The 25,653-nt window shown below is 49.7% G+C and overlaps 1 protein-coding gene across 8 annotated transcripts in view; it reads left to right on the top strand.

The window, feature by feature from the left end:
- Positions 1-2,987: 2,987 nt before the first annotated feature.
- TMTC4 (transmembrane O-mannosyltransferase targeting cadherins 4) overlaps positions 2,988-25,653 on the top strand; it is a 64,053-nt gene continuing 41,387 nt past the window's right edge. For 3 of the 8 annotated variants that reach the window (XM_082700813.1, XM_082700815.1, XM_082700814.1), the window contains exons 1-5: positions 3,761-3,905; positions 9,386-9,601; positions 13,836-13,951; positions 15,053-15,269; positions 21,788-21,875. In XM_082700813.1, coding sequence (XP_082556939.1) covers positions 9,440-9,601; positions 13,836-13,951; positions 15,053-15,269; positions 21,788-21,875 — 583 coding nt within the window. In that variant the 5' untranslated portion in view covers positions 3,761-3,905; positions 9,386-9,439. Of the gene's footprint in view, positions 3,158-3,656; positions 3,906-9,385; positions 9,602-11,012; positions 11,197-13,835; positions 13,952-15,052; positions 15,270-21,787; positions 21,876-25,653 lie in introns of those variants that run through there. The other 5 variants (XM_082700819.1, XM_082700818.1, XM_082700817.1 and 2 more) reach the window with 4 other exon arrangements.

Genomic DNA, 25,653 nt, shown 5'->3' with positions numbered 1-25,653 from the left:
TAAGAAAGGCATGTGATAGAATGAGCACTGGGTGTTATATACAACTGATGAATCACTGAATTTTTCCTCTGAAACTAATAGAAAGCAAGCAAGCAAGCAAGAAAGAAAGGCAGGCAGGCACTGGCTTTTAAAAAAGAAAATAAAAAAAGCAATGCACTGGCTATTTGACTCGGGACCTCTGTGCTCCTTTTTCCTCATAGGAAATCCTAATAGGATTAGGATAATGATAATCACTCGTTAGAGCTTTTGTGAGAATTTTTAAAAATAACTGTTTAGCACAGTGCCTGGCACACACTAAGCACTCAACCAACCTGTTTTCTGCGTGTGATGGTGACCCTGACCAAAGGATGGGGGTCAGTGTATGAACACGCAGCAGTGAGGTATTCTCTGCATCTTGTACTTTTTTAAAAAAAGATTTATTTTAGAGAGAGTGAGAGAGACTGTGAGTGATGGGAGGCTCAGAGGAAGTGGGAGAGAGAGAATCCTCGAGCAGACTCCCCAGTGGGTGTGGAGGCCAGTGAGAAGGAGTGTGATCCCAGGACCCTGAGATCCTGATCTGAGATGAAATCAAGAGTTGGCTGGTTGGCTGCTTGACTGACTCAACCGCCCAGACACCCCTGCACCTCATACTTCTTAATAAACTGTAAGACTGGGGCACCTGGGTGGCTCAGTCGGTTAAACATCTGCCTTCGGCTCAGGTCATGATCCCAGGGGCCCAGGATCAAGCCCCAGATCAGGCTCCTTGCTCAGCAGGGAACCTGTCTCTCCCTCCCCCTTCTGCTGCTCCCCCTATTTGTGCTCTCTTGTTGTGTCAGGTATATAAATAAAATCTTCAAAAAAATAATAAACCATAAGACTGTGAAAGGTGGAATCAGCACCATGTTCACCTTGATATTCACAGAGCCTGCCCTTCCTTGGCATGTAGTAAGATGGTATTTTGATCACAGCTGGCTCAGCAATTTATGGAATAGAATTCCGCTGGATTAAGCCAGGAGATTCCAATTCTAGTTCCAGCATCACCAATATCAAGCATGACTTTCAGAAATCCTGTTTGTTTGTTTTTAAGATTTTTATTTATTTGGCAGAGAGAGACACAGCGAGAGAGGGAACACAAGCAGGAGGAGTAGGAGAGGGAGAAGCAGGCTTCCCGCTGAGCAAGGAGCCGAATGCAGGGCTCGATCCAAGGACCCTGGGATCACGAGCCAAAGGCAGCTGCCTAACTGACTGAGGCACCCGGGCACCCCAGAAATGTACTTCTTTTTGGAGAGACATTGTTGACCACCTGCTCTGTGGGAGGCACAGCAGCTACAAGGGTATAGTTCTTAAAATGCCCATAGCCCTTACCTTCACGGAATTCACAGTCTAATGTTGGAGATAGACTTCATACAATGATCACATGGTTAGTTAGTTACACTTCTGATAAGAACAATGAGAGCATGTACGAAAGGACCCAAGGGTATCTGGGGAGATAATTCAGGGAAGGCTCTTCTGAGAAATTGACACTTGAGCAGTGAACTGAAAGATGAATTAATGTTAGCCAAGGGTCACGAGGAGAGCAGGGGAAAGGGCTGCTGGGTATGTGAACAGCCCAAGTAGGAAGGTAGCATAGCACACTTTAGGACTATAAAAGGCCAAGGTGGCTGAGTTCAAGAAACACAGGTGACGGGCGCATGATACCATTTAGGAGCAGTAGGCAAAGGGGCCTGGTCATGCAGCATCATGAAAGCTTGTATCTGTATCCAACCAAAACTTGTAACTCAACCATTATTTCAGGAAAGGATTATGTCTCAATCTGCTCTTTTCCCAATAAATTGATTGTCACTAAATCTGATCTGCAATCTGCTAAACTATTTTTACCCTCTATAAATAAACCCATTAAACCAAAATCTCCTAGCTTTAGCACTAAGCACAACACATTTTCAAGTTTAATCTGTATTAGCTAATTAAGAAAGTCTAGAGACAATCAACGAGACAACAAATTGAGCCCTGATTCATAGCATTGGCCAATTTCTATGGTGTAAATACCCTAGCAATGACCAATCTGCCAATGTGACATCACTGCATGTGGGTTACAGCTGTGTGTCAGCACAGCAGCATGACATTTTTATATGTGGCAGTGGAAATGGAAAGAAGTGGGCAGAATTGATCGACATCGAGCAAGTACAATCTTGGTGATTTGTTAGATGCCGAGGGTTAGGAAAATACTGGGCAGGTGGCAGCAGCATCACTATTACAGGGAGCCCTGAGGAGGCGAAAGCAGTGTAAGCATGTATTCTATTCCCTTCCATCCCAGGTGCCAGTGACACAATCAGGCGAAAGCCGCAGAAAAGGGTTTGAAGCTTAAATAAATAAGGACTGGCGTTGTAAATCTGAGATATATTGATTGAAACGCTGGCAGTGGATTAAATCATAAAGGGGAAAATTGTAGCACGAAAGGGCTGAGACCTTAAAAATATGTCCTTTGGAAGTCACCGAGCAGCCGATGAGCACAGTAAGGCGACTGGGGTATAACAGGAGAGTAGCACATGACTACCACCAAAAGAAGTGTGTCTGAGGAAGAATTTTGCTGAGAGATCGGGTAAAATGAGAAAGGAGAGCACCCTTTGGATTTGGATTGGATTATGGGTGACCATAGGAAAGGCAATTTCAGCGCAATGTGGAAACCAAGAAGTGACTGGGAATTGAAGTACCAGAGAAGGGAGGGGGCCGTGGGAACCGGCGGCTCTTTAACTTCAGTTATGAGGAGTAGGAGAGGGGATCCAGTGGCCACTGGAAGGGTGGGGTGAGGGGCAGAGGAACTCTTGGGGCTGATTAAAGGCTGATGATTGTAATCCCGTCAAGAGGGAGGGACTGATCTCAGAGTGGACTGGGGGGGGGGGGGAATGGAGGGTGGAATCAGGGCTTTAGGGGAGTTTGAGTGTTACGGAGGCGGAAAGTGGAAAAGGATTTCTCTCTTTTTGTAGAGGCAGCAAAGTCATCTCCGGACACGGGCGTTACTGGCGGCTGCAGAGGCAATCCGACTGGGAGTGAAAGTTTCGGACAAAGTGACGACCGGTGTGATGGCCGCCTGAATGTCGCCTGGCCCGGTGTAGGGCGCCGGCGGGGTTCGTGCGTCCGCAGGGGAAGGAAGACCCGAGCCGAGGAAGAGGACCGGTTGGTAACAGGCGGCAGGGCCGCGGCTGGAGGGACGCGGCTTCCGCTCCGTTCCGAGAGGCACCGAGGGGACTGGAGACAACCCCTCCCAGACAGGAAGAAGTCAGGCAGGCGGCCTGGTTCAGGCACCCAGATCAGCACAACTCCTCCCGGGACGGAAGAGTCGGGAAGGTTCTCCTCCCGCTCCCGCTCCCGCCCCTCCGCGGAGCGCCGCCGACCGCGCGAGGAGCGCAAGGCAGAGCCCGGGGCAGGGTCCAGCGCCCGCCGACCGCAGGAGGCCGGCCGCCCGGCCCGCAGCCCGCCCTCCGCCCCGGGGGCCACGCTGGGGCCGCCCCTTCCCGCCGGGCCTGGCCCGGCCTCCGCGCCCAGAAGTCGCTTCCTGCACTCCCGCCGCCGCCGTCTGTCCCTGCGCCTCTCTCGCCGCAGACTAGCGCCCTCTGGCCCGACGTCACCGGCGCGTCCGCCAATGAGCTGAAGAGGAACGGGCTGCGGCGCGAAAGTGACCGCAGGAGCAGCCAATGGCCGCGAGGAGAGGGCGGGCGCAGGCGGGAGAGAGATCGGGGGCGCCCGCGCGCGTGGGGAGCTGCCGGCGGTGCGGGCGGCGCGCGGCGCAGGAGGGAGGGGGCGCGGCGGGGGGGCGGGGGCGCGGCGCGGGCGGCCCCTCCCCCTGCCCAGCTCCGGGCGGGCGCCGAGAGCGGCCGGAGTTTCCGCGCCCGGGAGGGAGATGCGGCCGCCGCTCGGGCTCCTTGCAGGTAACGCGCGGGGCGGCCCCTGCAGGGCCGAGCGGCAGAGCGTGCGGCGAGGCGAGCGGAGTTGAGCGCGGAGCGTTCGCGGGGGTCCCCGCTCTTGCCGCGCCCCGAGCCCCGCGGGCCGGCTGGGGCCCGGCGGCGGTGCTGCCGGGAGTTGGCTCCAGGACCTGGGCTGCGGCCGGGGCCGGGGTCACGGGGGACACGAGCCTCGAGCGCCGTGCGCCCCGGTGTAAGCTGCACGCGGGACAATGGGCGCGGCGTGGAGGGTGCGCGCTCCGCCCGCCCGGACCCCGGACCCCTGCGCCCCTTGCGCCCCTTCCGCCCGGGGCGGTGGTCACCGCCGCCACCCCTGTCTGCCCCCACTGCGCGGGCGCTCCGTCGCCCCGGGGCGCACCAGGCGCCTGCGGCGCGTCCCCGGAGCGGCCACCTGGCCGCGGGGCCCCGCGCCTGGCCGCCAGCTGGCCGCGGCGCCGGCGATGGCTGGGCACAGCCGGGCCTCTTGGCCGCCTGCCCTGGGTTAAAGGCGGGTCCCCTGCAGCGCCGCCAGCGCCAGCTCCTCCGCGCTGCCTGCCGAGCGCGGCGGCGGGAGAGCCGCGTGCCACCGGCCGGGGTGCCCGGGGCCGCCGAGCTGTCACTTCCCCGCGCGGGTCTGGAGTTTAGGGAAGCCGAGCAGGTGGCGCAGCCGCCGCCTCACCTCCTGCGAACTCCGCGGGGCTTCTGGTCTTGTTGATGTTTTGACTGTGAGCTGTGTGTGTGTGTGTGTGTGTGTGTGTGTGTGTGTGTGTGTTTCTTTTTCTTTCTTTCTTTCCTTTTTTTAAACCACACACAAAAGAAGGGAGGAGTTAGGGGGAAAAAAAAAATCAAGCCAGCGCGCTGTGAATCATCACTGTTATCTCTGGAAGAGAAGATGGATGGGAGAATTCCTTGAGGAACGATTACAGTAACGACTGACTGGATCCCCTCTCTGTCCCCTCTCCCGGCAGTCCTGACCATGCCTGGCACACGCCCAGATGGACGTGGGGTGAAGTGATGCCGGCTGACTTCCATGGGAAAATGGCTACAAGCTAGCAAGCTGGAAACTTTCTGGGACAGTGTAACTGGGAATGTCGAACCACACGCAGTCATTCCTGCTGTAAACCGGCATGGCTCTCTCCTGGTAGTGAATTAAAAAGAGATACTTCGAGTAGCCTTTTTTCCCCCAGATCTGCCTGGCAGAGGAGGGCGGTGGAGAGGACAGGCTCGCATACCTTGAGGGCCCCAAGAGAGAAGGGGCCAGTTCAAGCACCCAAGATGCTGGGTCAGAAATGATGAGTGTACTTTACTCAGCTTTCCAGAAGCACTGTCTCATCTCAGCCTGGCAGAGGGCAGCTTGCATTTGGAGGGATTGTTACTGATGAGGTAGAAAGGTGGGCCAGAGGCCAGCAGGCACTTCCACGTGTGTGGAGGAATATTCTGTAGGAGATCGCTGGTGCTCATGTTTCTGGGTGAACCTTTTAGCTTTAGTCGTACCTTTCTTGCCTGCAATCCAAGGCGGCTGTGTCACCTGTCACTGGGTCCCCAGGGTTCATAGCTCTGTTTGACTTTTGTTTTGGGAGTAGGGTCCTTGTTTGAGGTCTTTTTAACCATTGATGGTGGTTTGATTTGTTTTAACCCTGACAGTAGAGGCTTCATATTAGAAGTTTTGCAAAACTGAGAATAAAGAGCCTTTTGCTTTGTTCCAAATTCAATTACTTCGAGGGCCAGTTAGTTCTGAACGGTCCAAAATGAGCACAGGACTCAGGGGTCAGAGCGATGGCTCTATGCCTGGTCAGACCCTCTGTGGACAGAGCCTGGGGTCTCAATGAGGCTCCCTTCTTTTCACTTCCTATGGTGAATTTACCATCAAGCCATGCGCCAGAGCCAGGGCTCCCTGGCAGTACTCCTGGAGGACAGGAAGGGGACAGTGCAGTCCAGGACCCGTCAAGAGAAAAAGAGAATGTGTGCCTTCCTCTTTCATGGCCTGCTCACCGAAGAGGTGGAGGGGCGGTCCATCTGTCTCCACTACCTCATTTTAGCAGAGCTTCTCTTGAGCACCAAGCCCGGCTAGAAGCATCTCAGAACGAGGCCAGTTCACATTGGAGGAAGTGAAGTTGGGAGCACAGTCCCTGTTTTACACTGGATATACACCAACCAAGTACACAGTGCTCTGGGCCCAACCAAAGAAGGGCACCCTTTTCTCAGTGATACCAGGACACCGGATGGGCTACTGCTGGCCTGGGTTAGGAACCCCATCCCAGGAATAAAGAATTGATGGCCCCATCGGCGTTCCCCAGATGAGAGATCAGGACCAGGCACTGGGAACCGGTTTCTCCAAAATAGTAACAATAGTGGGAACTAAGTGTTTTCATACATTCTGTCCTGTAATCCTTATGACAACCTCCCGAAGTATGCGGTGGTACCCTGTTGTGCCGATGAGGAACCGATCTTCAAGTTATCAAAGGTAGCAAGTCCAAGTCTGCCTGCCTTCAGAGCCCATGCTCTTAACCCCTGGGTGATATCCTGAAAGCTTTGCATAGGTTCCTAGCACTTTGGAGCTTTTATTGCATTTGCTAATCCACAGTATTTTCTGAACTATCCCAGTGTATACATTAGTCATCATAGCTTCAATGAAAAGGGCATTTTTTTAGTATTTTACGGTACAGCAAAGTGGGGAGAACCTCGGTGACTTGAGAGAGAAGCTACATTAGGAGCGAGGAGGCCAGGAGAAAAGATTAAGGTAGAGGGTGAGGAATGGGGCAGACTTAAGGTTCCCTGATGTCCCCGCAATAAAAAGGGAGATCATTCTGCAATTGACTCAGCCATCCTGGTGATGCTCCAGGAGTCCGGGCCCAGCGCACCAGGGCACTGCTGATGTTCGGGTCCGCAGTCTGCTTTCCGTACATCTTGGCTGTCACTGGAGTACCAAAATGATTCACCTGTATTACAAATACTCCGAAATGAAAAGTGGGCCAGGACAGTGCATTTAAGAGCACAGGTTCTCTCTTGTTTCGGTATTCTTTTGTGAATAATATTCAACTATGTGGGCCTAAGACAGGTAACATCAAGACCAGCTCTGTGACCTTTCATCGGCTCCCAGCTCTTGTGCATTTAAAACTGATGTGTTTTAGGGCACCTGGGTGGCTCAGGCAGTTAAGCATCCAACTCATGACACAGCTCTAGGTCCTGATCTCAGGGCTATGAGTTCAAGCCCTGCCATTGGTGCTCGATAGACCCTTACTTAAAACAACAACAAGAACTGATGTATTTTCCTCTACATTAATTTTCCAAATCTAAGCACACTTTTATTCCCTCTGTGTTAAGTCGTGGTATCTTTCTAAACGGCATGGTCTTTGTGATTTTTCTTTTTTCACATTTTTGTTTGTTTTGCTTTGCTTTTTTAATAGCAGTTCCTTTAGCTGAAATGTAGACACCCCGGTAGGGGCCTGCATGGTGAGCTGTGTTGAATTCTCCACTGTCACTTGGGTATCACCAGTGGTCTGTCCTTCCAGTGGAAGAGAGAAAGGCAGCAGATATCGCTGGACTGTTTCCCCCCAGCATTTGCTGAGAGTGTGGGTTACGTTAGGTAGGAGAAGCTCGAGAGACCCGCAGTGAGAGAGATGCAGAGCCTTACCGGGTTGTAACCTGGACCTCTTTCTGGCACCGGGAAAGGGCAATGTTGTCAGAGGATGATGTGTCCCATCGACTGTTGGATCTTTCTCCACATTCGCTCAGAGGAAAGCCTATAGAAAAGATGCCTGTGACCTCGGGTGGCCTGTTTGGCTGACTTCTTATTGATTCCATCGTCTGGGTATTCCCTTGGAGGCCTGGAAACAAATACATCTAATCTGCCTTCCCAGCCAAGGGCTCTGGGATTCTCTTCCATGTTAGCATGAAAGGACTGGGGGGCCAGGTCCCTTCCTAGTGCAGACAATAAGCCAAAATACTAAAGGGGATTTTAAGAAATGGTTCTGTGCCTGTGCTTTTTCCCTTTTTAAAGAAAGTGCTTATAATCATAGCTACCTCCCCTGAGCATTCATTAAAGCCAAGCAGCAGTTCTAAGCACTTTAGATGGGTATTTTGTTTAATGGCCACCACGTAAGGGAAAACAGTTTTCCCCATTGTAGAGGTTAGGAAACAGGCCAGAGAGGTTAAGTAATTTTTCCAAAGTAACACAGGATTGGAACCTGAGCAGTGTGAGCCAAACAGAATACTGGTAAATACAAACAAAGCACCTGCTGAGGGTGTAGGGGGATAGGGGCAGATCAAATGTGACTTGCAGGGTAGTTTGAAATTCAGGCAAGTTCCAAGGCAGGAAGCTCTCAGGCAGCTCTCACCACAGGGAAGTTCTTATGCTTTGCTGAGTGGCACAGGAAGTGGACTCCAAAAGTCTAAGGACAGGTGACAAGCACAAGACCATAGAACTAATAAATGGCAAGACGGAGAGACAGCCCTTTCTGACTTAAACATTTTGTCTGTTTGGGAAAAAAGTTAAAACATAAGAGTGTGTTCTTAACTTGACTCTTTCATCAACATTGAAGGTCATAGCCTTACCTGGACTAGCTTCCCCCCCTTCTCCTTTAAGACTCAGTTCAGCGCTTTCTGGACTAAGGTATTGTCCTTAAGTGTTCTCTCCTTCCTGTCTGTATGTGAACCTCTCACCTGGCCTTCGATCCTGGGCCTGCCTCGTCATCTGTGTTAAAACTCCTCTCTCTGAATTTTCACCTGACATCAATGTCTGTAACTTGAGAGACTGTAAGCTCTTTCAGAATAGACCATGTTTGGGACGCCTGGGTGGCTCAGTGGGTTAAGCCTCCGCCTTCAGCTCAGGTCATGATTTCAGGGTCCTGGGATCGAGTCCCACATCGGGTTCTGTGCTCAGTGAGGAGCCTGCTTCCCCTCTCTCTCTGCCCGTCTCTCTGCCTACTTGTGATTTCTCTCTCTCTGTCAAATAAATAAAAATCTTTAAAAAAAAAAAAAAAGAATAGGAGCATGTTTATACCCTAACACATGCACACGCACACACACACACACACAAACACACAATGCACTAAGACCCAACAAGGAGTATTTATTGATTTCTCTTGATTGGAAGAAGCAACATGGCAACTTTTTTTTTTAAACTGGTATAAACTGGTTCAAGGACTATAAAAACAATTTGCCTTATGGGGTTGATATATACAGGATTCCCCCAAATCAGTGTTTTTTTCTCAAGATAATCCAACATCAGAAACCCAAGGGCTTCTGGTCTCATAAATTGCAGATGGGCCCAGGAGAGTTTACATGTGTCCCAGGTGACTCTACTGCCCACAGAAAACCACAACTTGAAGTTTCCAACGATTGCATTCTATAAACTCGCAGCATCGATGGCCGTGTAGTTCTTACTCACTTAAGGGGCATGTGTCCACTGTGCAAACATTCCTAACAGTGTGTTTATGAATATTTGTGTCTTGTCATTTTTCTTGTAGATTTCTAACCAGCATAATGCTGGAGCGAGAGGCTGGCAGCCGGCAGTTTGCACAATGGCCGAGCTGGACGCGGATTTGGACCACATCCTTCCATCTCCGGTTCTTCCGCCTTTCTGGGCTAAGTTAGTGGTGGGATGTGTTTCCCTCGTGTGTTTCGCACGTAGCTACGATGGAGATTTTGTCTTTGATGATTCAGAAGCTATTGTTAACAATAAGGTTTGTATCATAACTCCTTTTTGGGAAACTTATGTTAATTAACCATTTGCCTGTTTCTCATTAATAATCAAAGTTTGCGTTGAGTAATTCTGTGTTAAACTTTACTTCCGCGTTTGCCTGGGCCCCAGTAGAGTTCTAGATTTCTCACCTGCCTGGTCATATCTCCCCAATTTAGGGTCTCTTTTATTGTAGGAAGCAGGGTCTCCAACCTCCGTCTGACCTCAAGCTGTACCTTCCCCACGTGCCCTGTGCAGGACCCCAGTCTACACGTGTATCAGAGACACCATTTCTCTCAGATTACAAGGCAAGGAAGGGTGTTGCAAGGCATTGCAGACTAAGTATTTCAGGTTTTATGACAGATTTGCAGAATTCTAGGCCACAGCTGTTCTCCCCGCCCCGCTAACCCCAATATGCATTGGCTGCCGTGATGGGCAAGTCTGCTCACCTGCAATGAGGTGTGTCCTTAGCAGCAGGCAGCGAGTTGGCGCCTTCTTTGTCCTTCGCAGGCAGCCGCTGGAGGAGGAGTGTGCTGTCCGCGGAAGCTGCGCTTCCTGCTCATTTCTCACTGGGAGACTCAGATTTGCTGACTTTGCAAAATCCCAGCTAGTTTTGCTCACCAGTGGGTGCTGTATCAGTGCAGGAAAAATGATCCGGTCTTTCACTAGCTAGAGATAGGGAAGATGAAGTAGGTTGGGGGAAAAAGAAGAAAAAGATTCAAGGGAACTCAAAGAAAATCAGACTGAGAAACTTGGACGTAGGGAGAGCCCAGAGGAGAAAGAATGCGGACAGGGCACCGATTAGAGTCTCTCTGACAACGCCGTCACTCAACCGATGCTTTATGTGTGTGCTTTAGGCAGGGAAGAGAACTTGGAGGGATATACTGATCTCTTTCTCTCGGGTAGATGCAACTGTCCCAACTCTTCGCAACACTGTGGTTGAATGCTCTTAAAATTGCTCTTAAAAAAGAATCCAGGGATGCCTGGGAGGCCCAGTCAGTTAGGCGGCTGCCTCTGGCTCAGGTCATGACCCCAGCCTCCTGGGATCGAGTCCCGCATCGGGCTCCTTGTTCAGGGGGAGCCTGCTTCTCCCTCTGCCTGCTCTGCCTGCTGCTCCTCTCCCGTTCCCCCTGCTTGCGTTCGTCTCTCAGCTGTGTCTCTGTCAAATAAATAAAGATTTTTTTTAAAAAAATCCATCAAGTCATGGATGCTTCCAAATGAGAAAAAGAAAGTCATTTTCATATTGAAAATGTTGAGAACAATTCTCTGTGGCCAACACGTGTTCTGTGGGGCGAGGGCGGGTTAGGACTGGGGGCGCCTCGGGCAGGTTTTGTGTTTGTAACATACCGTCTCTACTTGATTTTCTCTCTTGATGACACGGACGACAGCGTCCTTGATGTTTGCTTTTAATCCAGGATCTTCCCTGGTCATTTCCCTCCGGTTCACCCCGAAGTCACCGCAGCGTTCCCTTCTTTTTGAAACCGTGCTTAAAGGCAAGAGTAGCGACGTCTGTAGCTCTCAGCAACCATGTCGGTGGCTTCGTCGGTCCTTGTCTTTTATGAGAATATGACTGAATTTTAATGCCCATTCTTCATTTCGGTGAGAGTTTCTTGACTTCTACTTTGACAAAGTGGGGGCTGTCCAGTGTCCCCTGAGGCCGTATGTCAAAGAGCCCTGATGGACAAGGAGGGTGAAGACTCGGGCTCGGTTGCGCGGGGATGCCCGGGCCTGCGGTCATCATTCTTCTTCCTGCCTGGGCTAAGGCAGACGAAGCCGTTCGCGGCACATTGTCCCGGCCATGGCCGTGCTCTCTACGGCATCGCGCTGCGCCCCTTTGTTAGCTCGCGGGCTCTCCTTTCTCCCTCTCCTCTCTAATGAGAGGCTCCGCTCTGCTCGTTGGCACGGTGCCCGCAGTCATGGGAAACAGGCTGTTCCGGGTTGTCGTGCTGTTAAACCGCTTTCCAGATGCTTCCTTGTAGTGTGGCGTCGCCCCGTTTTCCTCGAGATGAGGGTTTTCTTTGAGACAGTGGCGCGAGCAGGAAGTTCAGGCACACGTCTTTCCCGTAAATCATCGGAGGAAAAACTGACCTTTCTTTCCCTAAGTGCCTGCTGTGTGGAGGCTCCACCTAATCAAATATTTAGAGCTTTGCTGGTGTTCGTGTTCTGCTCGAATAGAGGGAAAGAGCCTCCGCCCAGCTCCTTCACAAGGGAGCGGGTCCTTCTGGACCGTGCAAAAGAAGGTGGGCTTCCAGCTTCGGAACCGAGCCCACCGAATGAGCGGGCGGTTCCAAGATCGTCGTGAAATACCCAACCGACCCTCAGAAGAGGGGACAGTATGCTCAAGGCTCTGAAGCTGACACACAAGGGAGGGAAAATTCACCCTCAGAGTAGGTATCAGGTGACCAGCTTTGCCTCTGTCACCCAACCGCAAGCCTGGCCCTTTGAGTCAGTAGGCGCTGAGGTCGCGAATCCTTCCCGAGCTCCCCCACGGGCTGCAGACACCGGTTGCTCTTTCAGGCCGGCCAGGTTGGATGTATTTCTTTTTCTTTTTCTTTTTTTTTTTTTAAGATTTTATTTATTTATTTGACAGAGAGAGATCACAAGTAGGCAGAGAGTCAGGAAGGGAAGCAGGCTCCCCACTGAGCAGAGAGCCAGATGCAGGGCTTGATCTCAGGATCCTGAGATCATGACCTGAGCCGACAGCAGAGGCTTTAACCCACTGAGCCACCCGGGTGCCCCCAGTTGGATGTATTTCTGCCTGAGGTTTTCCCCACCTTGGGTGTCAGAAGCTGCAGGGACTGTCCGGGCTGGATGCAGACCCCTCTGTGGGACTCGGGAGCTAGTACCGCAAAGAGGGGTGGGCAGGCTCTGCAGGGCGTCCAGCGGTGTGATTTGTGGGTGTGCTTCTGGCCACAGCACCCCAAACCCGGGAGCCCCCTGGGAGTCTGGGAGTCTCGCCCTCTTCTTTAAAGCATTCCTTTTTTTTTTTGCTTATGTTAATCAGAGTTGATTCTGGTTCATGCCACGGAGAGCCTTGATGGAAACGCTGTGCTTAGCATGTCATAATTGCTAGTCCCTAAAATATTCCTGTTTAATTATGCTTTTAAAGAGAATATTAACCTTCACTTTTGTTGCTTACTCTATAGTGCATATCTGCCCCTTCTTGTTAGACACAGTTTAAGCAATTTCATTTTACATCTATTGTTTGGGAGATTTTATTTATTTATTTATTTATTTGAGAGAAAGGGAGAAAGCATGAGTCAGGGGAGGAGCAGAGGGAGAACAGCAGACTCCACGCTGAGCCCGGAGCCAGACGCGGGGCTCGATCTCACAACCCTGAGATCAGGACCTGAGCCAAAATCAAGAGTTGGACTCTTAGCTGACTGAGCCACCCAGGCACCCCTAGTTTTACATTTAAATGCTTCTTTAAAAGATGCATTTTTAAACATCTATCGTATAGAACCAAATTAAATTACCTTAATAGTAAGGTAGCTATCGTTTTTTAATATTTAGTGATTTTTATCTTGAAAAATTACATGGAAGTTGTTTTATCTTTAACTTTCCTGTTTGGCTCATGATCAAAAATAATGTATGCTCGTCCACTCATGTTTTCCCTGGGCTAATTTGGAGAAATTATATGAATATGAAAGGACTATGCACATTCAACATAGATTAAGCACCTTCTGTATACTCCCCACCTACGGGATGTGGCCCAGGCCTCCTTGACCCTCAGTCCCGTAGGGCAGTGTGCCAGGTGCTGTAAGGCCAGGGGCGAGATGCCTAGAGACCTCTGGAAGGGGAACAGTGTCAGCTGAGGAAGGGCACAGCTGGTTAAGACATGAAGGATTAAGGTTAAGATGTGAAGGTTAGGGTGGGAGGAACTGGGCTGTGAAGAGCTGAGGGGTAACTGGTGGACACCTGCGCGTGCCCAGCCTTTGGGATGGGCCGCAGCAGGTGCTGAGCACCCTGGGCTGGGGCATCCACATCCAGGGAGGGCGGCAGCTACCGTAGGGCAGGTGACCCAGTTTGCGTCTGGGAGGGATCAGCCTGGGAAGTGTGTCCCAGGGCACAGTGGACCCGCGGGGAGGCCTGGCGGTGTGGGAGGTGAGAGATCAGGGGAGATGGAGCAGAGCGGAACGCGGAGCTCGGGGGAAGAGCTCACGGGGAGCGCCGAGACCCGGGCTGGGGGAGGGGCCGGGACGCCTTCGTTGAGGACGCCTTCTGCTGCCTTCCCGCAGGACCTCCGCGCCGAGACGCCCCTCGGGGACCTGTGGCATCATGACTTCTGGGGCAGCAGGCTGAGCAGCAACACCAGCCACAAGTCCTACCGTCCCCTGACCGTCCTGACTTTCAGGTGAGGCGTGACCGCGCGGGCGGGGCGGGCCGCTGGGCCAGGCTCCCTGGGCTGAGCCTCCGGGTGGCGGGAGGAGCGCCAGTGGACCCTGGGGGGCAACAGGGTCTCACTCCTACGGGCTCCGAGAAGAACGTGCTAATCCCAGCTGTTAGGAATAGGTCCGGGGAAGGTGGCGAGAATGCGGGTGAGGACACCTGACTCCAGGGCTGGCTTTGCCAGTGCGGATCCTGGGAGTGGAAGGATACGGAGGAGATGCGCAAAGGCCCCTGTGCGAGGATGACGAGCCAACTCGGGCAGCGTTCCGTATTTTGCACATTCCTTGGAGGTGGGGCCTTTGCTGGGCAACACAGGAGAAACCATGTGAGTCAAGGCAGCTCGTGGCGTCTAATGCCATCGTGGGGGTTTTCCACTATGAAGATAATAAGGTAAAAACCTTCCTACTGTTTCCGACTGGTCCCAAGTCAGTGTGCGGAAACAAAATCAAGCTAAAAACACTCTCACCCCCCTCCCCATTTGCGGGGAGGTAGATGTATTCAGCTCACCAAACCTCCCATTCCGAGCTATTTCTCGGGAGCAGGAGGCACGTGGGAACGGGCCTCTGGGAAGCAGAGAAATGATCAATGGCGCTGCTGGCCGGTGGGCAGCAGGCAGGAGTAAGAGTCCCCAACCACAGGCGTGTGCTTTGTTGGGTGGAAGGCTGATGGAGGAACGATCAAGGAGTGCCTGTGTTTTTGGACAAGCAGGTTTCGGGACTATCTTAAACCCAGGTCCCTGGGGGGAGCCAGGAGGAATGTGTGCTATGTTACCTCGTCTTGGCCTGCAGTCTTGCCTTTTCGCGCTTAAAAAATCCGTCCAGCTTTTCCTCTCCATGTTATCTCCTGCTCCTCTGAGATGCTCTCGGCCTCCACTTTTCCCCCTGCAGTTAATTATGCTCTCACCTTTTCTTCAACCTTCCTCACTTGATAGGCATTTTTTATCTTGCTTTCAACAAACTTCCTCTTCTCCCTGGAATACTGTTACTCACCAGCCTTCTTCTTCGGGTGGTTTGTGTTTTCTCTGGCACGCTTCCGCGCATCTGGTGTGAACCCCCTTCACTTACAGGATCAACTACTATCTGTCTGGAGGCTTCCACCCCATGAGTTTCCACGTGACCAACATCCTCCTGCACGGGGGCATCTCCGTCCTCATGCTGGATGTCTTCTCCGTGCTGCTCGGCGGCCTGCAGTACACCAGTAGAGGCCGGCGGTTGAACCTGGCCCCCAGGTCGTCCCTGCTGGCCGCTCTGCTCTTCGCCACGCATCCGGTGCACACAGAGTGTGTAAGTAGTGTCCGTCTGTCCATCTGGGGCATCTGTCCTTGGGTGAGGACAAGGAGCCTGTCACATGTTGGCTCATTCCCACAAATAAGCTTCCTTTGAAGAGTCTCATTGCAGTAGAAAGGATACGAGGCTACACCCTACCCCACACTTGAAACGGTTATTTGTGGACCCAACAGGTCTCTCTCATGAAAAATGCCGAGTCCCAAAGGGGTGGGGGGGCGTTGAGGACTTTGTCATCACCATATGACGTGAACTCTGGTGATGCTTCCCATCTCCCCTGTATGACCATCCTGGAAAGCGTAAATGGTGACTATTGCCCGGTTTGGGGTCTAAAGGCCAAAGCAAGGTCTTCAGCAGAGTGTCGGACTTAATTTCCCTACCTTCGCATGAGTTGTCTAGGAATAGAACTGACAATCTCACACCGAGGAGAGGCCCGCACACTTTGAGTTGCGCTGGGAAGGTGTGGGTCCCCCCCCGCGCTGGGTGGTGGTCAGGAGCTCTCCCAACTTCCTTCCTCTCTTCTTTGCCGCCTGCATTCCTCTCTTCCCCTTGGAAGATTTGGCCCAAAAAGCCCAGGTTGCCCAGCAGATGGGGCACAGGGTCCTAACCTGCTGTCCTGCGGGCTACGTCTTTATTCCATGGAGCTGCCGCTAAATGTATTTGGTGCATATGGTACTGGATTGCACTAGATCTGTGGGCATTTCAAATGAAAGTCTGCATGTTTGCTAAGTAAAAGATGCAATTTTAGCCATTCATTCTGTGAACATGAGGTACCCAGAATAAAATACTACATATTTCTTATTTCTTCTTGCAACAGATTTCTGGATTTCATGTGTATTTAAATGCCCCCCCCCATTTAACCAAATGTATTGAGCATCTTGATGTGAATTTCAAAATATTGAACAGAATTCCTGCCTTTAGCGTCTGCTTTTATTAAATTCTGTTTTTCGGTATTAAGGGGATTGTGCAGAGTTGTTATCACAACCTTCTCCGAGCATCTTCTCACTTGAAACCTTTTAAAAAAAAATTCTCATGTTTTACTTTCGCAAATTCAGAGGACTGACAATCTGGAAACTGCTGTAAAAGATTGATTGTAGACTATTTATATGTGACTGTGACCAAATTAGAATTTGTTTCCACGTGAGTCCTCTTTATGGCTTAAGTATTTGTTGGGACCCAGAAGTAGTGCACACGATCAGAAAAAAGGAATTTCTGGCAAAAGTACTGATTTACAGTTTTGGTCCTCATCTGATTTAGTGTGATCTTAAAGCAAAATGAAATAGTTGAATTATTAACCAAAGAAATGTTTCTAAAATTCTGATTTATTTTTCTAAGTCAGTTTTGTTGTTTTGGATTTTTTTTTTATTTAAATTTTATTTATTTATTTTATTTATTTATTTTTTTTAGTGTTCCAAAATTCATTGTTTATGCTCTACACCCAGTGCTTCATGCAATACCTGCCCTCCATAATACCCACCATCAGGGTCACCCAACCCCCCACCTCCCCCCTCCCCTCCAAACGGTTCAGCTTGTTTCTCAGAGTCTACAGTCTCTCATGGTTCGTCTCCCCCTCCAATTTTCCCCAACTCCCTTCTCCTCTCCATCTCCCCATGTCCTCTGTGTTATTCCTTATGCTCCACAAGTAAGTGAAACCATATGATAATTGACTCTTTCTGCTTGACTTATTTCACTCAGCATAATCTCCTCCAGTCCCGAACATGTTGATACAAAAATTGGGCATTCATCCTTTCTGATGGATTTAAATGTCGAGAAGTTAGTTTCTAGAAAAGTTTGAAATGCCAGCAAGTATAACTAGATGTGTGCACACACACCCATGCCCCAGTTAATGCAGTCTGGGAACATATGAACCCTAAAATTCTACATTTGAAATATTTAAAAAGAAGCCGAGGAAATTCTCGCTGTAGGAGAGAAGGGGAAACTTGAGAGAAATCTCTTCATGTCATGTACCCTTCTATTCCATCAGTCATTGAAACTCAAATTGTAAGAAAAAATTATGGGTGATTAAAAATCATTCTTTTTTTTTTGAGATTTTAATTATTTGAGAGAGAGCGAGCGCACGAGCAGGGGGAGAGGGAGAAGCAGATTCCCCTCTGAGTGGGGAGCCCAACGCAGGGCTCAGTCCTAGGACCCTGAAACCATGACCTGAGCAAGGTCAGAGCTTAACTGATTGAGCCACCCAAGTACCCCCAAGTTAGCATTCTTAAAACAAATAATTTGCATATTCACCATTCATTGTTCTGGCAAAGAGGGAGTGTTCAGTTTCCTCCTAGCTCACCCCCCTGTAATGCCCCATTCTCCACGTAACCCAGCTTTAGAAAGAAGCAAAAAGCAGGACCCACGGAGTTAGGTGGAAGGAGCGAGCCCTCTGAAGGCCCCCCAGCCCCGTGGAGCGGGAGGAGCCCTGGGCCGCGGACTCTGGACCAGGGGTCTCCATGCCGCCCCCACACTGAACGGTGATCTAGGATGGGGACTGGGGTTGGATGGTTATTGTGCTTCTCTTTATGTTTATTAACGGAGAGCCTTGGCAGCGGGGGCCTGTCCAGGTTTTAATAATATAAATTTCTTTGTATTAAATTCATGTGTCTTGTGTCTTTACACCTTCTTGATATTAGCATTGAGAATGTTTTCGTCCACTGCATCTAAGAACCGGAATTTCCCAGTCTTCTAGGGTGTCTAGCCCCCCACCCTGCCCATTATTAAGGGGGTCCCGGGATTTGGGACTTGCCACTTTAAAACTGGGACAGTCCCAGGCAAACCGTGGTGCGTTGGTCAGTCTTCCCAACTCCTGGTCCCCAGTGGGTGATGAAATATTTATAATTAGTGTCTTTTGCTTTTCAACTGACATGAATGTCTCTCGTTTTCAAGTATACCACCCCAAATCACTCTGGGGTACTTGTAGGCCTATAAGCCTAGGCATTAGGGGAGCGAGGAGAGCTAAGGGAGGGGTTGCCTGGCCCTTTGTCTGCGGCCATCAGGATGGAGACCCCAAGGACACCAGTGCCACCATAGGTTTTCCTTCTCCTCAGAGTATTGGTAGGGATTTCGGGTTGCCTGGATTTGGTATCAAAGAGGGAAATGCAGGCCTCCTTAGGGGTTCCGTCTGTGCACAAACCCAGAGTTCACACTGAAGGCATCAGCTGGGGAAGCACCCCCCCTTTCCCTCTCATTCCTTCTTGACACCCGGATGCAGTTTGTTCCTAGGCGGAACACCACTACCGGCTCTATGGCTTTGAGGGAATTGCAGCGATTTCTCTAGAACACCCGAATATGAGCATTAACGGTTACCTCTGTAGGGATAGAAACATTTTCCCTTCTTCCCTCCTAGGTTCTTCGGCTGACCTCGTAATTAAATTGACATAAGACAGGTTAACGGGAGAAAAAATTAATTTCTGGAGCCCCATAAAAATTGAGATTCAAAGAAGTGTCCAAAGCCAGGCACGTTTTCTAATGTGCAAAGAATTGTCAGGACAAGGGTTTGGGCTTGGGGTAGTGAATTAGTGAAGTAACAAGGGTTGTTTATATGGCTTTCTCAGGCCCTAAACTCCCTACTTCTGGGGATGAGGCTACCTTCTACCCTTCTGATGGAGGGAGGGTGCTTGTCGTGGGAGAGATTTGTTTCCTGCTTTGGGGGACAAAGGATGATCAGATCATCCTTCTGAGAAACTGACTGCTTTCTCAAGTACCTTTAATTCAAAATAATCAATATGCAAAGTGGCATATCTGAGGATGGCAGAGTCTGCTCCCTTTCATTTGTAAAAAAAAAAAAAAAAAATAGCCTACAAAGGCTACTGTAAAGACCTCTGCCTAGAAATACATACTATGCAAATATCAGAAAAGAAAATAAAGTCTCTGTGTAGTCTTGCCCATTCCCCAAACAAGTGGACTCAGTACTTCCTTGGACAGCCCTTAAAAATGTTTTTTGGTTTTTTTTTCTGTGAAGTCACTTTTTAATCATGATGTCAAAAATTCTTTGTAAGGGCTAAAAACTCTTTTTGCTTTAAAACATTTGCCATACTTCTAAAAATTTGTTTCTCTTTATGTCCGATAATGTCGCATATATTGCATAAGGACTTGGAAGTATTTTCACCAATTAGCCAAAGAACATTTGTTTAGAAATAAGCTTATTCTGGCGGCACCTGGGTGACTCAGCTGAGTGTCTGACTCTTGGTTTCGGCTCCGGTTGTTATCTCAGGGTCCCTGCGATCGAGCCCCACATCGGGCTCTGCACTCAGTGTGGAGTCTGCTTGAGATTCTCTCTCCCTCCCTCTTTGATCCACACCCCTGCCACACACCACACATGCACACACATGCATGCTCTCTCTCCCTCTAAAATAAATAAATATAAATCTTTAAAAAAAATAAGTTTATCATGTTTAACATTCATTTTAGTGCCAGTCTTTAAATATATTCTAGCTGCCTAGGTAACAGGTGGTTTAGGCTGGTGGTTTTGGCCCCATCCCTGATATTTACCCAAACACTTCCCTCCCCTCACTCATTTCAGTAAACCTTGTTCTCTGACCCCTCACCACCCCACCCCTGCTTCTCCTGAGCCCCTGGCTTGAGGGACCCCTTTGGATGAGCTTCTCTGCCTGGGTTCAGATTACTCTGTGTTCTGCGAGGGTTTGAGATTCAAGGTCATCCTCAGGCCCTGTAGCTAGGCTCAGATGCAAGATGTCCTAGCGGGGGAGCCCAGGGGACCAGCGGTTCCCTATGTCACTCACCACAGTGCTCTGGAGCCCATACCCGCGTCTGGCCCTGAGCTCCTGTGCTGTTCCTTTCTGCTCCCAGTGCTCAAGGAAGCGCGGTCAGGATTCCCGCAGGGAACTCACAGTGAGCCCATGCCTGCTGCGTGCCAGGGGCCCCTCCTGAGTGCCAGGCGCTGCTCACTTTACCTGCAGCCCCGTTTTCTCGGGTGCCTGACTGAGTGAGCCATGGGCCACAGTGTTCAGGGACTCTCATCACGTGTTCACTGCACTCACGGAGTCATGGTATGTTTACCCCTCCGGCATATTGGCATGCTTAGTTCGGATCTGTGGAACCTTTGTCTGTCCCTAGCTTCCTTCTTCGGAGGTTTTTTCCTTGTGGGTGGCATTCACAGGCTGGATTCATCAGCTCCTTCAATCTTAACGGTCATGGGACACCTTGCATGGTCATACGCGCTGCTGTCAGAAATGAGCGATCAGAATGGATAATCACCTCCAGCGTTTTACAGCTAGCCAGGGTAGCGGGAAATCGTCGCTCAAAGGCATTCTCTTTAGCCACTGCTTGTCCACAACAGTTGGGAATCGAATATAAATATAGAAATTTTCATGTGAACTGTATTATTCTGTTACCTCCATTATAGCTTAGTCTTTATTCTGTCCCACATTTCATGTCCTTTAAGAAAAGATCAACGTGGGGCACCTGGGTGGCTCAGAGGGTTAAGCCTCTGCTTTCACTCAGGTCATGATCTCGGGGTCCTGGGATAGATCCCCGCATCGGGCTCTCTGCTCAGCAGGGAGCCCAACTTCCCACCCCACCTCTGCCTGCCTCTCTGCCTACTTGTGATCTCTCTCTCTCTCTCTGTTAAATAAATAAAAAAATCTTTAAAAAAAAAAAAAAGATAAACTTACCAGCCAATGGAGTAATACCTACAGAATCCCAGGAACACAGGACGTGGCACGTGTCACATCCAAGTGCTGGTTAGCAAAGTGTGCCACGTAAGCCAGACCCACACTCCTGAATGGGATTCTCAGTCTTTCTCTGCCAGGAGATGTTTGGAGAACAGTTACCAGATGTGACGTGAGACACAGATTTTACATTGCTTTGTCATCACTAAGGTAAAGAAGCTATCACTAAGGTAAAGAAGAATTAAGGTAAAAAAGTTATCACTAAGGTAAAAAAGGAAAGGGCAGACATGGCAGAAAGAAATGGGAGACACTTTATTCTATCTTCATCTTCCTTCTCAGTCATGTGTGAAGCGTTCTGCTTTCCAGGTTAAGCCCCCCACAAATCAGTTTTGGTCTTGAAAGGAGCAACAGTGACAGGGGTGGCTCTGCATGGTTGAACCTGTACCTTTTTCTCTTTGCCTGGTGACTTTTCACATTTCTTTCCCACCTTTCCTGCGTGTTTCTGGTCAAATTTTCTTTGCTCAGTATTCTGCCCTTCAAGCTTCTAGCATTTTCTGTTGAAATCCACTTGGGGGACGTCAGCACCAGTGTCTGGGCTCTAAGGTGCAGGGTGCTGTGGTGGGGCTCCTGCTCCCAGAACAGGCAGCAGTGCAGTCCTGTCCATCCCACTGTCTCGGAAGCAGCTAACCCAAGTCTCAGTCCAAAGAGGAAAAAGAAAAACCAATTGGAAGATAAGACCACAGGACTGTTGCACAGTTATTTTAATAGATGGCAGAATCTAGTATGGTTTTTGCCTTTCGTTTCTAAGAAATCTGTTATGTTTCCTAAGTTTAGGATTTTTAAAATTTTTTTTTCATGTAAATCTTTTTTTCTTCTCTTTCTTTCAAGGTTGCTGGTGTTGTCGGCCGTGCAGACCTCCTGGGGGCCCTGTTCTTTCTGTTATCTTTCCTGGGCTACTGTAAAGCGTTTAGAGAAAGTAAGCATGATGTTTACCTTCTTAATTTTGAGATGGGAAATTATCTATGTATATAATTTTATCATTTTAAGAGAATGTTGGCCAAAAGGTTTCTCTTCAGATACATGTTTACTCTGTTGCGTTTTTGATAATACAAAGTTCATACATTAGCATTCACACGGGAGCCTTCCAGGGTGGTGAGACCAGGAGTTTTTGAGGTTTCCTAAAGCAGCTGTGATCAATTTTTGTCATTATATTTGCAGCAAAATTGCAGGGGGAGAAACACTTTTGTTTACTATTCTTTATTAAAACCTCTCCGTGAGGGAAATAGAAAAAAGTCTAAAAGGAACGAATAGCGATGGGTATGGACCTGGATTATGAAATTCTTGGTTTTGTCATTGGCGTGGTATTAATCCGTACAAAGAAAGTCCTCGTTACTGGAGTTGCAACGGCTCATTGAGTGTGTGTGTCGGGGCGTGGGGTGTGGAGGAATGGCCCGGAGCGGCCCAGCAGGTGCGTTGACGGAGATGCAGCAGAGTCCCCGTCAGACCTTCCAGTTGCTTTATTGTAGACACTGGATGCGAGGCATTCAGCGTACGTACCTGTCATGCCTGTGAGCTCCTGCAGAAGTTCTACATTCAGTTTCTGTTATCTGAGGAATCAGAAGCGTGTGGACTACAGAGCTCTACTCGTACCTCGCAGTCAGTGATTTCCATTTGGGGGAGAGGCAAGTGGGGTGACTTCCTCTGGAATGTTGGAGTGGAGCCTTTTAAACAGGAGTGCGTGGACCTTGGCCTGCTTGAGGCTTTTCTAGAGTTTCTCAAAGCTCAGGTGTGCTCTAGGCTGCCAGGCCTTTCATAGGATTGTCATATACTAATATATGTACTTTGGTTTTTTCCATAAATAATCTCTAATTGATGCTGAAGAGCAGACTGCTCATTCCGAATTCTGTGCTGGGGTCGATGAAGCGGAAATCTCAGGGTTAGTAAACAGAGAGACCCAGGGGCCAAGTCCAACCCGCTACCCCTTCGCATGTGGCCTGCAAGCTAAGAATGAGTTGTTTTTTCCAAATACGCATTGAGCCATTACTACTTAATTTAATGATCACTGCAGCAAATTTTAATAATGATTTTTACATGTTTTTTTTACCATTATAAAAACGGGGCAGTTTCTTTTTCTCCCATAATTCAATTTCCACAATACCTCGCAACCCTGAGTATTACAAAAGAAAGTAAGAAAAAAAATCACATTTTATAGATCTTAAGTTCATCTTCAGCATTTAGCTCAAAGGTTTCATCATCCTCAGGAAATGGTTCTCCTACCAAACTCGTCCGCTAAAAGTTCTATCCCAGGGGTGGGAAGACCGTCTTCGCTAGCCCATGGTCATTCTTTTCTCACTTTCCCTAGCCAGGCAGGGTTGAGCGGCCTCCAGCGGAAGGCTCAGACTGGGCAGAGGAGGGACACAGGGTCTCATTCTCCCAGCACGAGAGGACCCCTGAAGTCTGATGGGGGACCCGACCTGGAGAGCCTTGAGGGAAGGGTCCGGGCTCTGGATTCGGTCAGAGTCTGCACTGGAAGAGCAGGAGGGGGAACACGGGCCACTCTCGTGGCACTTGTGTGTCTTTTTGTGAGCTTTCTTCATGTTCTTCCCCATCTTCTTGTCTGTCACCATTCCTGGTCCTCCTGTGCCGTGTGCCGAGGGATTCACAGGAGGCAGTCCGGGAGCAGGGCGGGGGTGAGGACCGCGGGGCTGGCATCCTGGAGACCCTAGTTGTGGCACCAGAACGGGAGCCACTGGCGGAGCTGCAAAGAGGCGCGGGTGGGCAGGGTGGGAGCCGCCGGGGCCGGGCCGCGGCCACCGGCGTGGGGATTGCGCACATCCCACTGTTTCCCCGGCCTGCGCTTGACTCCTCCTCAGCTCCCTGATTTTCCACACTTTTAAATGGTTGGGAAATAAAAAACGATAATAACATTTTGTGACATACAAAAACTTACATGAAGTTCAGATCCCAGGGTCTGTCCATGAAGCGTTGTGAAACAGGCACACGCATTTCTTGCCACGTTGTCTGGGCCGCTGCGGCCTGCCACGGCGGAGTTCCGCAGCGTCCACACGGGCCCGCTGGCTTCAAAGCCTGAGACGCTTCCTGCCATGTCCTTTGCAAGGTTCGCCAGGCTCTGAGATAGGTGATTCCCAGGGTAGTTGTCACCGGCTGAGGGGTTCCAGAACTTTTTTCTGGATTGACTGTTAGGGGGTTCCAGCAGTTTTTACTTAGGAACGTAGAAGACTTTGCTGTTAATGTAATAGCTGCCATTTCTTGACCATCTACTGGCACATGGGTACGCAGGTGTCTCTATTTTTTCTCATTTAATTATGGAACAATCTCTAAAGTAGGTGGAGTTACTTTCCCATTTTCCCAATGTAGGACTCGCAGTTGCAGTAACTTTGGGGGGCTCACATAGTTGTTTATAGCAGAACTGGGTTCACACTGGAATCTAACTCTCTGGATTCTAACTCATTTCAAAGCCAAGGCCAACCGCCTTGTGCTGTTCTCCTTCCCTGTCCTCATTGGTCCGATGAGGCAAAGCTTTTCAAAACAATCGTTACCAATAACCAGGAGGGGGGCACCTGTGTGGCTCGTCGGGTGGGCATCCGACTCTTGCTTTCATCTCGGGTCACGATCTCAAGGTCATGAGATGGAGCCTCATGTGGGGAGTCTTCGGGGAGTCTCACTCCCTCGCCTCCCTCCACCTCCCCCCGCATGCGCTCGCTCGCTCTCCCTCTCCCTCTCGCTCTCTCTCTCTCAAATAAATAAATAAACAAACCAGGAGACACACTCAATACTGTTAACAAGTTGTTAAAAGATTAGGCATGATAATGTCATCACAGGTGTATTTTTAAAACAATCCTTTTCTCTTAGAGACCCGGGCTGAAGTAGTTACAGATGAAATGGAATAACGTCTGGGATTTGCTTCCGAGGAATCTGAAGAGGAGGCAGGAAGCATGTTGCCAGACTTGCCAGAAGTCAGTAATTATTTAAGCTAAGTTAGGCGACATAAAAGTCACTATAGCGGCATTTCCCCCTTACTTTTATTGTGGTAAAATATACTGAACATAAAAGTGCCCATTTTAACTGTTTTTCAGTGTACCAGTTGAGTGCACTAAATACATTCCCCTCGTTCTGTAGCTGTCACCTCTGTCCACGTCCAGAACCTGTTCATCTTGAAAAACTGAAACTCTGTACCCATGAAACAGTGACTCCCCATCTCCCCTCCCCTAGCCCCTGGCGACAACTAGTCTGCTTTCTGTCCGGAATGTAACTGTTCTAGGTACCTCCTGTAAGTGGAATCACACAGAACTTGTCCTTTTCTGTCTGGTTTATTTCACCAAGCGCAACAGCCTCAAGGTTCTTGATGCTGTAGCGTGTGTCAGAATTTCTGTCAAGGCTGAATAATTCTACTACCGCATCTCATTTTTCTGTTTATCTGTCGGTGGGCTTGTGGATTGTTGCGGCTACTTTTGGCTACTGTGACTAATGCTGCTTTGAACATTGGTGTACCCAATAGGCTTCCTTTTAACCCTTAGTTTTTTCCTACGAAAAGATTCAGGCAGGGTTGTAAACTCTTCTAGCACAGACTGTGTTGTTTGGATGTTCTAGGTATTTATAGTTATCTACCTTGAACGTCCGTCTAGAAACTGTCCATAGTTTCCGGGAGTGGACTGGGAAGGGCCTGTGAGGTTTTTCATTCACGGTGGCCCCTCCCTCCCATCCTGCACAGGCTAGACATGGGGCAGATTGTC

This window comes from Mustela nivalis, assembly GCF_964662115.1.
Source record: "Mustela nivalis genome assembly, chromosome: 15".
NCBI classification, from domain to species: domain Eukaryota; kingdom Metazoa; phylum Chordata; class Mammalia; order Carnivora; family Mustelidae; genus Mustela; species Mustela nivalis.
Note: the sequence above shows the minus strand (reverse complement) of the source record. Positions and strands in the feature narration are given on the sequence as shown.